The sequence below is a fragment of the Cyrtonyx montezumae genome, unplaced genomic scaffold (assembly GCF_038088225.1).
Source record: "Cyrtonyx montezumae isolate F1298 unplaced genomic scaffold, pur_monq_1.0 scaffold_6, whole genome shotgun sequence".
NCBI classification, from domain to species: Eukaryota; Metazoa; Chordata; class Aves; order Galliformes; family Odontophoridae; genus Cyrtonyx; species Cyrtonyx montezumae.
This window is the reverse complement of record NW_027072067.1, coordinates 10,857,063-10,871,241: the sequence shown is the minus strand read 5'-3', so window position 1 is coordinate 10,871,241 and position 14,179 is coordinate 10,857,063. Positions and strand designations below refer to the sequence as shown.

Sequence of the window (14,179 nt, the reverse complement as noted above, 5' to 3'; positions counted from 1 at the left end):
AAAGCCCTGTGGACACAGTGAATGGGACTGAAAACTCCCCTGCAAACTCTGCGAGGTTATTTGCCATGATGCTCTGCATTGACTGTTCTAGTGGCTTTCTGGGACGCGCTCACACATCAAAGCCTACACAAAAGCTCACACACAGCATACAACAGAAGTCATTTAGACTAAATCTACTTTAGAAATTGATTAGACTATTGATTTTGTCATAGTTTAGATAGAGACAAAGTGACCTTTACATCCCACAAAAAACAAAGGGAATTAACTCATGTACACAATGAACCTTCATTTCAAAGAAGCTGTGCTGCTCCCTCAGAAAGGAAGTTCTGTATACTTGGTGGGGTTTTTTTTATCTCACAGATGCCAGGTCAATGCTCCTCCCCTCCCCCCCAAGCTTCCAAACTTCCTGCCCAAATCATGCCGAAGGGACAGCACCTCTCACATGCAGGAGACCAGCCCAAAGATGAACACAAGACAGATCTGCCTATAGGTCAATAGGTGGCAAAAAACACCAGTACCAAATCGTACACTAACAGCACATATGACTCCCCAGCAGGAAGCTCACCATCGTCATTAGCCGAAAGGTAACTGCTATTTAGATGTTATTTGTCTGTAGCTAATGAGTTTGGCATTCATTAATCCACTGCCAAGAGCTGTGGTGATAGGTGGTCTGTGCTGTATGAGGCTGCGGGTGCATTTCAGTGGTGGGCTTTGCAACAATGTGGGTTTGAAACGTGGCTACCAGCTTGCCTATGCTTTCTACTCTTTAAAGCCTTAATTCAGAGACTTCAGCACAGCTGGGAAGCTCAGCAATGGAAACACTGCTCAGCTGGAGCCACGAGAAAGCTGCAGCCACGCAGAGGACAAAAGCCAGAAGTCCTCACAGTCTTTGCTTTGAATCTCTTAATAGTCGCAGGTCGACACAAAACGCAAGCCAGGATGCATCCCAGCTAAGGCTCAGAATCTAAATTCACCATTAGCCTCCCACTATAGCCAACATTTCCACAATTGATCTCAGCTACTTTTCTCAGAATGCTAAATCAGTGAACAAGAGCTGGCAAATAAACAGAGTCCCCAGTTCCTACTTCGTTTCCCACAGCAGCACGCACGGCTCCCGTACAATTAATTCCACCGCACGCCTGTTTTACCATTCTGTTGGGCAGAATCAATCAGTAATGGACCGCAATCTGCATGCGGGAAGCCGAGCAGCATGCAAATGGAGATCAAAACATCGACGGGGGCACTCAGAAACCCAGAGCGGCTCCTGTGCTTCAGTTCTCCAGCACAGCCATCTGTTGGCTATGGGTGAGAGGAGCACAGGGCTCTGGGGTGGGGAAGGCAGCAGAGAGGTGATGCCAGAAGTTACCAAACCCCCCTCACAAACGCTTCCTGTGAGGTAACTCACAGAGCTGCTTTCTCCAGCACTTTCAGGGGGAAACAGATGATACAAAAACGCTTAAATCAAGACTGAAAGCGTTAACGAGAAGCTTCAAGGCCATTAAGCCCAAGCTGTCCAAAACCCCACACCTTCAGCTCTAACATGACTTCTGATGAGGTCTGGTCCAGCAGGTACAAATGCATTTCTGAGGTCCCTGCTCCTTTTTGTATCCCAAATTCCTGTCCCAGGGATGCACACTCCAAAGGACTCTTCCAACCCCTGCAGTTCTGTGAGGCTCTGAGCTCCTGATGGAGTTGTAGGTGGTCCCTGCTCATTGCAGGGGGGTTGGACCAGATGGCCTTTAAGGGTCCCTTCTGACTCAAAAGACTCTATGATGCCAAGAGGACGCATTCTTTAGGAGCAGAGCAGGGGTCTGCACCCTCTGATTCTTATCGTGACCCTGCACAGAACAAGGATATCACATACACAAAGTGCAATATGGTGTGGGACAGGAAAGCTATGGGTTCAAAACAAAAATCATCTTGGACACACACATGTGCAGAAACCTTAAGCTGAACATGCTTCTGCTAACACTGTAATTTTCAGAAAGATTACAGTGGAGCAAGACATCAAATATACCCAATCTATTTATAGAGCTACATGCAATTTGGCCAGAAAGCTCATTCCAGCAGCACAGACAGATGCCTGAACACAACCAGCCCCCCCGCAGTGCCAGGCACAGCCTTCCTCTGCCTCCTGGCAGCACAAAACCCAGCAAGCACAGTCCTGCTGCAACAGCTTCACCCTGAGTCGTGACACCTACAGCCCCCCCAGCACAGACAAAAGACCTCAGACATGAGCTGAATGGCAAGATAATACAGCACCATCCGCTTTAGGAAACAAGCACCATTTTCTAACAGAGGGTTGCTGTAGAGCAGAGGGGGTTTTGAAAGCAGAAGCCCTGGTGCAGAGCAGAGGCTGCAGGAGTTCAGCCCACCCGCCCTGTGCCTTTCCAAAGTTAAACATCAAAGCCAAAAGCAACGTGAGATCTCACCCACTTGCCAGGCGCAGAAGTGCTCTTTGCAGCGCTTGCGGTGTTTATACTGCAAGCCAACAAGCGAAGTTCACGTGCAATTAAAGTCTGGCATCTGGGAATTTCCTTCGGATCTGTACCATTTGAAGATTCACCTCCCATTTTGACCGACTTCTGAAACCTTCCTATCAGATCACGCCAACACAAAGCTCTGCTGTGCCTCATTCTCCCCTCCTTTTTTTTGTTTCCTGAGCAGGGTGGCATAAGGGGTTCAAAAGTTGTATCCTCACTTTAAAAGCGATTCAGAATCGAAATGACTTTAACGTCTGCCAAATGGAAGGAAAAAAAACAACAAACCCAAAATAAAATCCACCTAAGCCGACACCATCTGTTCCTTTCACTTTTTCCCACAAGCATCAGAGGCAGGGCCGGATCGTAGTGAACGAGATGGAGACCTTAACTGCTTCCTGTAACCTCAAAAATCACTCTGATGTCTCAGTTTATCCTGGATAAAAATAAATAAATAAATGAATCATTAGCAGTGAAAACAAGTCCTTACTTCAGCAGCACTTCAGACATCACAACAAACCCCTGTGCTTCTCCCAGTGGTGGCAGCGCATGTCAGCACAGGTCAGAACACCCTCAGCAATGCCACAGTGCCAGCACCCTCAGCCCGGGCTTTGGGGCAGGAGGATGGCTGCACAGAACCAAGGCTCAGCCTGTATGGCTCTGGGGAGAGCCCAAAAGGAGTGCTTGTGCTTATTAAGGATTCCCTGCCAGCACCAAGAGCAAACCGGACAACACTCTGATAAAGAGGAAATTCCTGCAAAGACCCCACTGCAGCCACCAGGTCAGAGATAACTGAGATGATAGGATGAAGAAAATGATACCAGCACAACAAGAGCCAGCTGGCCTGCTCCCACCGAGGCAGCAGCAGCTCTCCCATGGCTGTGATGAGCAGCAGAATCCATACAGTAATTCTGTAATACTTAAGATAAGCACCAAAAGCAGGGCTTCACCAAAGAGCAACAGGAAGGCTTCAGCTCCACTCCCATTGTGCCCAGGTGTGCTCCAGCCAGCACTTCCCATTCAGAGGGCTGATGCTCACCAAGCATACAGGCTTCTGCTCCTCCAGACAGCTCCCACCCCACAGGCTGGGACAGACCAGGGCCCCTCTACAGGGCTCAGATCATGGCTGCTGCAACCAGTTTGAAGATTGGAGGTTGGGGAAAACCCTAGAAGCTACAAACAATAAAACAGCAGATGGAGGGGCTGCCAAGAAGGTGAAGCCTGAAGTCCTCATCGTTTGCTTTGAGAAGCAGAAAGGACTGGGACTGCCTCACCTCCTTCTGAACGGCCCCTCACCAGGTGACCCCACAGCACAAAGCGTGCCGTGCCCCTACCCAGCACTGCTCCAGGAAGCACATGGCATCAATTCCTCTCCTTTCCCGTTGGATAGAGCCAAGCAGTACCCCCGGGCAGGGATCACAGCAGGCAGGCAGCCCCCCCCCGCAGTGCAGAACCTCTCCAGGTGCAGTGTCCCACCAGCACAGCACTCACAGGACCCCCACATCATCCTGACACAAAGCAGAGGGATCAGCTCAGCCACTGACGGTCCGCGCCCACCTTTCTCCATAGAGTTATGCTGGTAATTTTAATCTGATTAAATATCGTTAATCGTATTACGAACCTAACTCTTTTCACATGTTGGAAGACATTTGAAGAGAAAATTCCACACGTGGCCCCACGATCTGTGTGCTTTCTGGCCCAACTGCAGCCTACCAGCAGCCCCTGCCCTGCACACCTCCCAGCCTCCAAAGCGACTGTTACCACTCCCGTGACCGCACGCTGCTTTGCACTGTGCACCTCCATCGGTGGAAGCACACAGCACAGGACAGTGCTCCAGCCTTCTCCTGACCCACAGCAACACCTCCGGCCCCAGCTCGGCTGCCAACGTCATGCACACACACGCACAGGGACATCATTAGCGCAGCACTCACTAACTCCTGCGTTTAATACACAAAGCACACGGCCACCTCCATCCGAACAGCGAGTCCCGAACCGAGCGCACCGCGATCAGCGCCGTTCAGGGCACCACCGAGCACAGAAAGTTCCGACGGGAAGAGCTGCAATGGCATCGGCACGGCACGGCACCGGAGGGGAACGAGAGGGCACAGCCCCATCGCGGAGCACACGGCCTTCCCGTGCCGGCTGTGCCCTGTGCCGCCGGTGCCGGAGAAGCACGGTGCGGGATTTGGGACAGACAGGTCAGTTCTCCCAGTTCAGATGGCTCCCCGCGATTTAGACGGCCGTAAGCCAGCAGAACAGGTCTAACCGCGGAGCGAGCCGGCTGCCCGCGGGAGCCGGGTACGGTACAGAGCTGCCAGGAGCGGTGCCAGCGACTTCAGTGCTCCGGACGCCGCTCCATCCGCCGGGCCCGGGCCACCCGCGCCCCTTTCGGTCCTCCGAGCCGCTACGAAGCCGGCTCCGGCCGTCCGAGCGGCACGGCCCCGCGTGGCTGGGCAGCCCCCGGCCGCACGGCAGCAGCGAGCGCCCCGCACTCGGGCGGAGCTCCCGGCCCAGCACCCGGCGCGGCCCCGCTCCCACCTTTCCCTCCGGGGCCGCCCCGGTGCCGCCTCCCCCCGCGGGAGCCCGCTACCGGAGCCCCTCACCCCTCCCACCGCACCGGGACCGCGGCTCGCAGCCGGGCGCAGAGCTAAGCCGGGAGGATAACAGGGGAGAGGGGGAGGACTCTTCACCCGGGGGAACGCCCCGAGCGGCCCCACCGCACCCCGGTTCCCGCGGGGCCGCGCCCATCCCCCACGCGGAGACAAAGCGCTGCCCCCCGGGCCGCACCTGCCGCCGCCGCCGCCCCCCAGCACCGCATCGCCGGCGCTCCCCCGGACCCGGGCGCGGCCGTACCGAAGGCGCACCCCCTCCGCGGCCCCCGCCGGCCCTCACCTGCCGCCCCGCTCCGCTCCCCGCCGAGGCGCGCTGCCCGCACCGAGCCGCGCGGCGCCGGCCCCGCCCCCGCCCCCGCCCAATAGCGGCCCGCCGCCCGCAGAGGCCGCGCCCCTCTCCCGTCCCGCGGGGTCCGAGCGGAGGCCGGGACCCCCCCCGCCCCCCGCCGGCAGCGCCGAGCCCTCGGGCGGCCCCGAGCCGCCATTGGCTGCCGGCGGGAGGGGGCCGGGCAGCCCCGGGAGCCGCCGGGGAGCGGGCGAGGGGAGCGCGGGCAGCTTTGTGTCGCTCCTGGGCCCCGCACGCCGCTGCCCGGAGGAGCCGGCCCGCAGCAGCAGGTGGCTGAGGTGCCGCGCGGCCCCGCGCGGTCCGCGGAAGCGGGGCACGGCGAGCCGGGAGCGTATAAAGCGCCGTTATCTGCGGCCCCAGAGCGGCCCGGAGCCCGCGGGACGGCGGCGCCGCCGCGGGAACGGACGGGCGGCACAAAGCCCTCCGCACGCGGCCGCGATCCGTCGGTGACGGCTCCGCACGGCCTCGCCGTTAATGCTCCCGTTTTTGCGGCTCACACTGTGACCTCTGTGCTCCCGGGCGTGCCGCGTCGTCCCCGCACAACGGGCCGCCGTGAACCGCTCCGCCGCAGGTGGACCGAGCGCGGTGACAAAGGCCGACGGCCACGCGGCCGCCGCGGATGTGCGGGAGGGGCAGACAAAGGACGGGGCCGTGCCGTCACACGCGGCCCCGAGCGCCGCACGGAGGAAACGGACGCGGCTGCGGGACGAAGCGAGGGAGGAGGGCACGGGCGCAGAAAGAGCCGCGTGCCCATCGCGCCTGGATCGCGGCGGGGGGGAGAAGAGACAGAGCTCCGCTCGAGGCACAAAGCTGCCCTCTGAGACGCCGGGCCAGGCTTCCCTCCCACGTGCATCGCTGACATTTCAGAGGAGCGCTGTTGGTACGAGTCCCACGTCCTGAAGCACCACGGAACATCTACACTCTTTGTTACGCTGTATCCGCTGTCTCCGGTTTCCCACCCCAACGAACTGCTGCTGCCTGAGGGAGAAACGATGTCCGAAAGCTGAGGGAGCACCGTCTGTGGGGGTCCCAGCAGCACAGGGCCAGCCCTGGGACAGCAAGTCGTGCTGCTCCTCGCCCAGGCCGAGGGACCCATCCTGCTGCCGTGCTCCACCTCAGCATCACTGTTCAGGGTAGGGCTCATTCACCCAAACGTTATCTCCACCTCTCCTATCAGACATTTGAGCTGTACCCGCCTTGCTTCCACTGCAATCCAGCTTTGGTGACTACGAGCATAAAAAAAAACCTGTGTATATATTTCTTTCCTTTGCTCCAACCCGTTCCTGACTCAAGACGCTAATCCCCTGCGAACCTTTCCTGCAGAGCCAGTCTGGACCTGCAGCCCCTTCAGTCTGCCTACAAAAAAGTCCCAACACGCGCACAGAAAGGCTTTATTTGAAAAGGAGCAGCCCAACCCAACGCAGCGCTGGGCAGCGCAGGGCAGCGCAGGGCAGTGCAGGGCAGTGCAGGGCAGGGCAGGGCAGCGCAGGGCAGCGGGGCAGCACGTAGGGCAGCAGGGCTGCAGGGCAGCGCAGGGCAGCGGGGCAGCACGCAGCGCAGGGCCGCGCCGCTCTGCCCCTCGGGGCCGTCCCCAGCGCGGCGCGGCGCCCCCTGCAGGAAGGAGCGGGCATTGCTCCCCGAGCAGCCCTAACGCGGTGCGCAGCACAAAGAGCCGACGCGGCGTTCGTTTGTCCGTTCAGCGGCTTCTGATTCCCATTCAATCAGGCTTTTTATATGTTCAAATCTGTGCAAGACCCTACCCTCTGGAAGCCCCTGCTCGCAGCTGCTTCTAAGCAGGTTAGCTGAGTTTCTTATGTAACTGGTGTGGTAATCACAAGACCAGCAGCTGCTTATACCCTTTCTGATTTTCCTCTTGCTCTTCCTCCCCTCCAAGCAGAGGATGAAAGCGTTTAAGAAAGTCACGAGTGAGTCTCGTCTACAGCTCCTGGCAATGGACAGCATCCAGAGCGGCAATCATCAGACGGTCAGCCATATCTGCTCTGCAGCTTTCCAGATTTCAGAACATTCAGAATCAGTATGGTCTTCACTTCCCACATTCGGGAACCTCTGCCCCAAACCACTCAGCAGTGATGCTGAAGGGCCTGTTCCCAAACTCCAGCCAAACAGTCTGTAACGGGCAGCTTGTTTCAGGGATGCTCACACGAAGGCCACTGCAGGTGGCAGCCATTTAAAATTAAAGGTTTACAGCAGAAGTGTGCAAAGCAGCTTTAAAAAACATTTCCTTGTACAATGTTTCAAAACTAGTTGAGAAGACACCTGGCAAATTTGATTCTGAACAACAGTTGTGGACGTGATACTTTTAGGGTCATACTCTGTTGCAGCTGCCCACTGTGTACACGATCCTCCCTCCTACTGCAAATCTCAGTCCTGCTGCTCCTGAAGGAAGCAGAATGCTTCTATCGCTCCTCAGCACCACGGAGAAGGAAGTACTTGTTTTTAGAAGGCATTCTGTGCAAGGAACTGTCTTTGCCAAACATAGTTACAAGCAGATCAACAGGAACACCTGCAGCTTCCAACCGGGATGTCAGAACATCCAGACCGTAAATAATAATAAATACACACTGATTGTGATACCACGTACAGTCACCCTTGTTTTGCATGCATAAGCTATGTTTGATATTTCTTTCCTCTATGGAAGAAATGGCAAATTATCTTCAGAATGCACCTACTGTTAGAAGACAGCACTGACCTCATTCCATGTTTTTTTCCATAGCCACTAGCTAGGCTGTTTGCTTTTCAGTTAAGAGCAGCAGAACTGAAAATAGCCTGGCAGGAGCCAAGTTCAGACAACTGCCATTCATTTCTCTTCTCTACATTCATTGTCCACTTCCTTTTGCTGTTACTTGTTCCCTCTTTCTGTGACTTGGTTAACAGTGAAAATAACCTGAAACTGTGACAGATGCACAGGTCGGTGCCTGGCTTCACCTGCAAAAAGGACTGCAGCCACCAACTCAGCTGGATGGCACCTGGGATACACGGCTGGCTGGGCCATCCTACCCAGAGAGGACTTTGCTCACAGAGTGCAAGAATGTCAGTCTGGAAGGGCTTTAGCACAAGGAAAGCTTCAGCTGAGAGACCTCACTCCCAAAAGCTACCGGTGTAACTTTAATAATTCACAGGTATGCAATGCAGCACTGCTGTTTGGTTGTTTTATTGTTGCTGAAATTGCCCAGAAGAACACAGGCAACAAAGCACACCCCTGGCCGTGCCTGAATCACCAGGAGAAATGCAATGAGGTGTCACTGTTTGTAGCCAAAGTCACTGCCAGTACTGCAAACGCACCTCAACGACAGGGAGCACTGCGACAAATACTTCAGCATGCAGCTGAGCTGCTTTTGTTCAGACTTGTGTATTTACTGCCCGTGTTGCCATGACAGAGAACTAGCATGAAGTAGCTCACTGGTGAGGTGTACAGCCTGTGCTCTGCTGTCGTCTTGGATACTGCCCTCAGCTCCAGGTACAGCTGGGACTGCACAGCCACACCTTCTGCCTCTGGGGTACACGTGTGGCACAGCAGCAACCACACACCGTTGCCACAACGGAGCGATGATTCACGCAGCGTCGAGGGAGCATACACATCTGTCCTCCCAATTGCTGTTACAAGCTGCTGTTCTGATTGTAATGATTCTGCTGTCACTTTACAAGGGAGGATTATCACAGAAGAGCACGAGCACAGTAAGCAGCTCTAATAAGGAATGGTGCCAGCTGAAGGACACTGCACACACAGAACCAATTCCTGAATCTCCGAACTCCCCACACAGGCTGAGATCTTTGTTTTCACCTTGATACATATCACTCCATCCAGCTCTTCTCGAATTTCAGGTACAAACAGAACCACTGTGCTGCCCTTTCTTCAATTACACACTTGTCTCTGATTTTCACTGAGCTTCTGCAAGAAGTATAAAGTAGGAAACATTTGTGAAACGATAAAATGAATCATTACAGATTTGAAAAGTTGCGCTGATCCATATGTATTTCCTGGTGCAGCTGAATGGGAATTTTTATCCCAGTTCTCAAGGATCAAACAGCTTCCTCAACCAACTCTATTCTCCAAACAATCAATACAGAAACCAGCAGCAGTCCTTCCCAAAGCCACCCTTTACATATTCTATACTCCAAGCACTGAATCAGCACAGATCTTTCCTAATATTGCTTCCTCAGTTGTGTTATAACAGCACCCAGCAGTACCAAATGAAGTTGGTGCCTCAGAGCAAATGTCTCAGTCCCAAACATCGTGCAGTCTTAAAAGCTTACAGTCAAAACCTCCAGCTCTTTTCCTGTTTACTGGAAAGAGTTTTGTGTATCAAGAGTGTGTACTGAGCACAGCTTAGTCATTCTGAAATGCTCACACAGAGGCATTTGAGCATGAAGTCAGGTCGTCAGTGCTTTGCAAAGGTTTCACAGAGGTGCCTGGAAGAACCTGAGTTCCAAGTTTGGTTTGCTTATCTGCTACCACTACAGGGAGAAAACCATACCAACAATACTGACAACTTTGTTTCAGGGCATACACTGACACTCACGATTAAACAGCATTTTTCTCAGCCAGCCACTCTACATCCCTTCCAAGAAAAGCAGGCAGCTGGACCTCTCGCTTCTTCCCAACTGCTGTTTTGGAGTAATTTGCATAGCACCATTACCATAAAATACCACCTTAGAAATACTGCTGTAGAATAGCATTTCCAGACAGGACATAACTAAAAGAATATAAACTGAAGACAGTTTCAAACTACTGGGGATAAGAGAGTGATTTCCAAAGCTGCCTACTGTGAACACAAAATAGCAAGGGAATGGCAGGTCAAGGAGCCTGCAGGGAAAGGACAGACTTCTACCTACAGAATAAGTACCGCTGCACTTCATACATCTCTGTACCTGTCAGTAACGTGGCTGAAGTTCCAGAAATGCTTTGGGAAGCTCCATTATCATCAGAAAGCAATCACACACAATTTAAATATATTTTAAGTATACACATGGCTGTACAGACACATGAAGCTGTATGTCATATCATGGTAACCTCAGTCCTCCTTGTCTGTATCACTCCTGCTGTTTGTTACACAGCACACTATTGCATCTAGATTAAAAGCAAAAAAAAAAAAAGACAAAAAATAAATAATCCAACCCAAAAAACATCAGATAAATATCTCCATCTGACTGGTACAATGACTTCTAATGTTTTGTGTACAAATTGAAAAATTATTAAATCAGGAGTGAAATTATAAAGGATTACACACAATGTACTTTGATCAACGATAGATTGAAAGAATCATTTGAACTGAAAACCACACATGAAGCTCCAGATGAAGGTCACCGACTGGCATCATATATGAGACTAAACAATGGAAGAGCCAACCAGTGGATTAAATCAGCAGATGACACAGTGGACTCTTTCACTTGAGTGAAAAGCCACGCAGCAGATCATAGCCTTAGCACGGCGTTAACACGGAGCCTACAGCAGTAGATGGACAGCCCTGACAAGTTTCCCAAGCATACAGCAGAAAGCACGAGAAATGCTAGCACAAATTTATTTGGAGCTGCATTCTAAACACAGTGCAAGTTTACTTTTATTAATTGAGTAAATTATGGCAACTCATTAGAGATCAGTTCCCCTTAAGTAAAATATAGAGTACTGGTAGACTAACAGCAAACATAGTACATGTCAGTGCAGTGCTGTAAATAGAATTCCTCTTTATTTGGGATTCCAGTCTCCGCTCTGTGTCACACAACTCTAAAATCACATCTCTCACAGCAGCAGCCTGGCCCTTACTCTCCCCTGAGGATCTGGTTGTAACTCTCTCCACAGGTCTAGAATGAACCGCAAGTTTAACACTCTGCACCTCAGAAATTATTTGTGCTATACTTTCCTGCAGCTGGGTAAACTGCTGCTGTAAACTCCCGAGACATGAACTGACTTGTTTAGTGTAGTTAAGCTGTTCTTTTAGAGGAATTAGAAGAGAATCTATTTTTATGGAGTCACTCCTGTCTTCTCTTGCCAATAAAACACCTTCTTTTATTCCTTGCGACGTCCTTGTTTGCAGAATGTTTTTCAGGTCTGCTATGACATCACTGAGATCCTTCTGCTGCAAGTAATAGGTGGATGCCTGCTCTTTGATGACCTCTTGCAGATTTATTGGGCCCTTCTGTGCTTCAAGCACCAAGACTTTCAGTTCCTGCAGCCTGACTCGATTAACGTATGTGGAACCAAGAACGCCTATGATGGCTCCCAGTACAGACCCAATAATAGACCAGTTCTTTGTTTTTTCAGCTCTTGTCCGCTCTTTCTCATGGCTCTCCCTTACAGCTGCAGAGAAGAGAGAAAATTTTTCTCGCTCAGATTCTTCTGCATTTAAGTAGGCAGCTCGGTACCTCTTCTCTTCCTGCAAGAAACACAGTGTTTTGGAGGAGAAGCTACACAACTTTCTAACTTCAGATTATAAAAAAAAAAAAGAAAAAAAGGAAAGAGCACATCCATCAGCTCTGTTGCAAAAACTGTTTCATAGATTTTCCTTTAAATGTAGAATTTTCTTTATTAATCCTACTTCAATTGGTAAGATATCATTTTAAGTCAATACTACGAAATGGAAAAGATCATCAAGAATTGCATTTGAAGATTTTTTAAGGAGTAATCTGCCACGTGGTGATGACAGAAAAGAGCTACAAACAGGCAGCTTTTCTCATCCCATAAAGAAAGCTTTTTCAGTCTCTGCCTACTTCTTGAAAGACCTCCTCTACCCCACTTCTCATCTCAGTTGTAATTCCCTTAAAACAGGAACTGAAAATAGTTCTGAAAAGAATGTCCTGGAAAGGCTCATCTCACGATCACATACACTTCTCATTCCTCTGCCTTTGCTTTCTTCCCCTGTTCAAAGTCATACGTCTTCACTTTCTACCCCTGCTGGCTTCAGCATAGCATTTCCTTTTGGAAGTCACTTCATCTCAGCAAAACAGTGGAAACTTTATGGTTATTTACCTGCAGTAAAATTCTGCCATTTTAGCATAGGAAGAACTGTTTTTGATAGTAGTGAACCTGTCTCTCAGTTAACTGCATTCCCCAAATTATCTCATTTATTTGAGCATGCCTTTATTTTGTAAGGCAGCAGTGCCACAGTGATGACTTCAGTTCTACCTTTCTTCATAGAGATGCTGAGCTCATTTCCTGAAATCTCATCTACACAAACCTGATATTTGGACAGTTCTTTTTATTTCACTGCTTCTGCTCTACTCATTGACTCAGAAGATCCATTAAACTCAGGCATAGTTATCAACTACTTGCCCGAGCTTTGCCATAAATGTGTCAGTTTCCAGGCCTGCTTCCTGCAGTTCCACTTGGATTTCTGGGCTGACTCAGGCTGCTACCACACCTTTATCTGTTACTGATGGACTGTGGATCCCATCTTCTTTCTACATGCACCTGTCACCACTCAAACAATGTTCTAGGCACATCTACAAAAGCAGTCACACACAGAAGCAAAGCACATATGTTTTCAGCACTCAAACACCAGAAAATTACCTGCAGCAATCTGTGTTCCAGTGTAGCCAGTTCTAAGTACTGGGTGTCATCCCGAGAGACCCTGTCTAAGCGGTCCCGCACTTCCTTCAGCTTTATCTGTTGGGCTTCTACATTTTCACGAGCCTGTCGTACTATCCCTCGGGCTATCATAAAGACATTTTCTGCCTGAGAAGAGAGATTATTTATTTTAGAGACTTATTTCCAGATAGATATAAACTGCAGGTCATACGGATTTCAGGGAGGAAAACAAAAGCAACACAATTCATTGCAATGTGGGGGATACGCTACATGTACTGAGATTACCAGACCTGAACTCAGTCACAGTATCTGCATAGCCAGTTAAAGCAGAAAAAGAGACACAGTTCTCCTTAGAGGCTCTTTTCAGCCTCACAGCCACGTTCATACTTCACACTGCTTAAGTCATAATTTTAAACGTTATTTCTCACATCATCTCCATATTTACCTCTGTCACTTTTCCCTGAGCCTCTCGAACTTCATTAAGCCCAACAAACTCTTCGTATTTGTCCCACCAGTTCTTGCCAGTTGCAGATATTTTCTGAAGGGAGCTTTTTCCCATAACACTCCCAGCCTCTGCCACCCGACGCAGAAGGCCCATGGCCGTTGCTATGGCTGACTTGGCTTTGGGCCTCTTTGCTCCAGAAGAACAGTAAGTCCGCACTAAGTGCACGTTCATTTTTTGACTCCACTTTACCAAAGAATGGTGATATTGCAGGCCACAGGACACTGATGACATGCTTGGTTTACACTTCATTGGCCCATTGGTTACACTTCATTGGCCCCTTGGTTTACACTTCATTGGTATTCAATCACCAAAGAAAAGTGCTAAAAGAAAATAAGTTATGGTAAACATCTCTTAAAACTAAACATGCATGCCAAAAAACTATAAAATTCAAGAATTTGAAGAAAACCACTGCTAGTTTTACACTATTACTTACATAGGAAACTTTCCAGTTTTCAGCAAAAGACATTCGTGCCACAGATTCCTGCTTTTATGCCATAATTAAGTATTTCTGCCATGCTTCTTGATTAACTTATTGCACAGTGAATGCACAGACACTGGCAGGAGTAGCTGTGGAGTAACGTAATGCTTCAGCTCAGATGTGATTGCCATGTGAAAGCTTGCTTTGAGCTTTCACATTTGAGTTTAGCATATAACATCACAGGTGCTAACAATCCTGGAAAAGAACAGAAAAAG

The 14,179-nt window shown here is 50.6% G+C and overlaps 2 protein-coding genes across 2 annotated transcripts; one reads left to right on the top strand and one right to left on the bottom strand.

The window, feature by feature from the left end:
• Positions 1–1,191: 1,191 nt before the first annotated feature.
• On the top strand, positions 1,192–5,888 carry LOC136057137 (basic proline-rich protein-like). The gene is made up of 3 exons (XM_065749704.1): positions 1,192–1,305; positions 4,437–4,678; positions 5,189–5,888. The coding sequence occupies exons 1-3, from the start codon at positions 1,192–1,194 to the stop codon at positions 5,886–5,888; spliced, it is 1,056 nt and encodes a 351-aa protein (XP_065605776.1).
• A 5,100-nt stretch (positions 5,889–10,988) lies between these two features.
• Positions 10,989–13,735, bottom strand: CCDC51 (coiled-coil domain containing 51). The gene is made up of 3 exons (XM_065749487.1): positions 13,427–13,735; positions 12,964–13,128; positions 10,989–11,830 (listed from the first exon to the last, which is right to left on the bottom strand). Exons 1-3 carry the CDS (start codon positions 13,733–13,735, stop codon positions 11,054–11,056), a joined length of 1,251 nt encoding a protein of 416 aa, XP_065605559.1. The 3' UTR covers positions 10,989–11,053.
• Positions 13,736–14,179: the final 444 nt, after the last annotated feature.

Coding starts and splice junctions, on each gene's coding strand:
- LOC136057137 (XM_065749704.1), top strand. CDS start 1,192: ATGCGGGAAGCCGAGCAGCATGCAAATGGAGATCAAAACATCGACGGG. Junction 1,306..4,436: donor CAGCCATCTGTTGGCTATGG/GTGAGAGGAGCA, acceptor TAATACACAAAG/CACACGGCCACCTCCATCCG. Junction 4,679..5,188: donor GCGGGATTTGGGACAGACAG/GTCAGTTCTCCC, acceptor GAACGCCCCGAG/CGGCCCCACCGCACCCCGGT.
- CCDC51 (XM_065749487.1), bottom strand. CDS start 13,735: ATGAAGTGTAAACCAAGCATGTCATCAGTGTCCTGTGGCCTGCAATAT. Junction 13,129..13,426: donor CTCAGGGAAAAGTGACAGAG/GTAAATATGGAG, acceptor CTCTCTTCTCAG/GCAGAAAATGTCTTTATGAT. Junction 11,831..12,963: donor TGGAACACAGATTGCTGCAG/GTAATTTTCTGG, acceptor TGTTTCTTGCAG/GAAGAGAAGAGGTACCGAGC.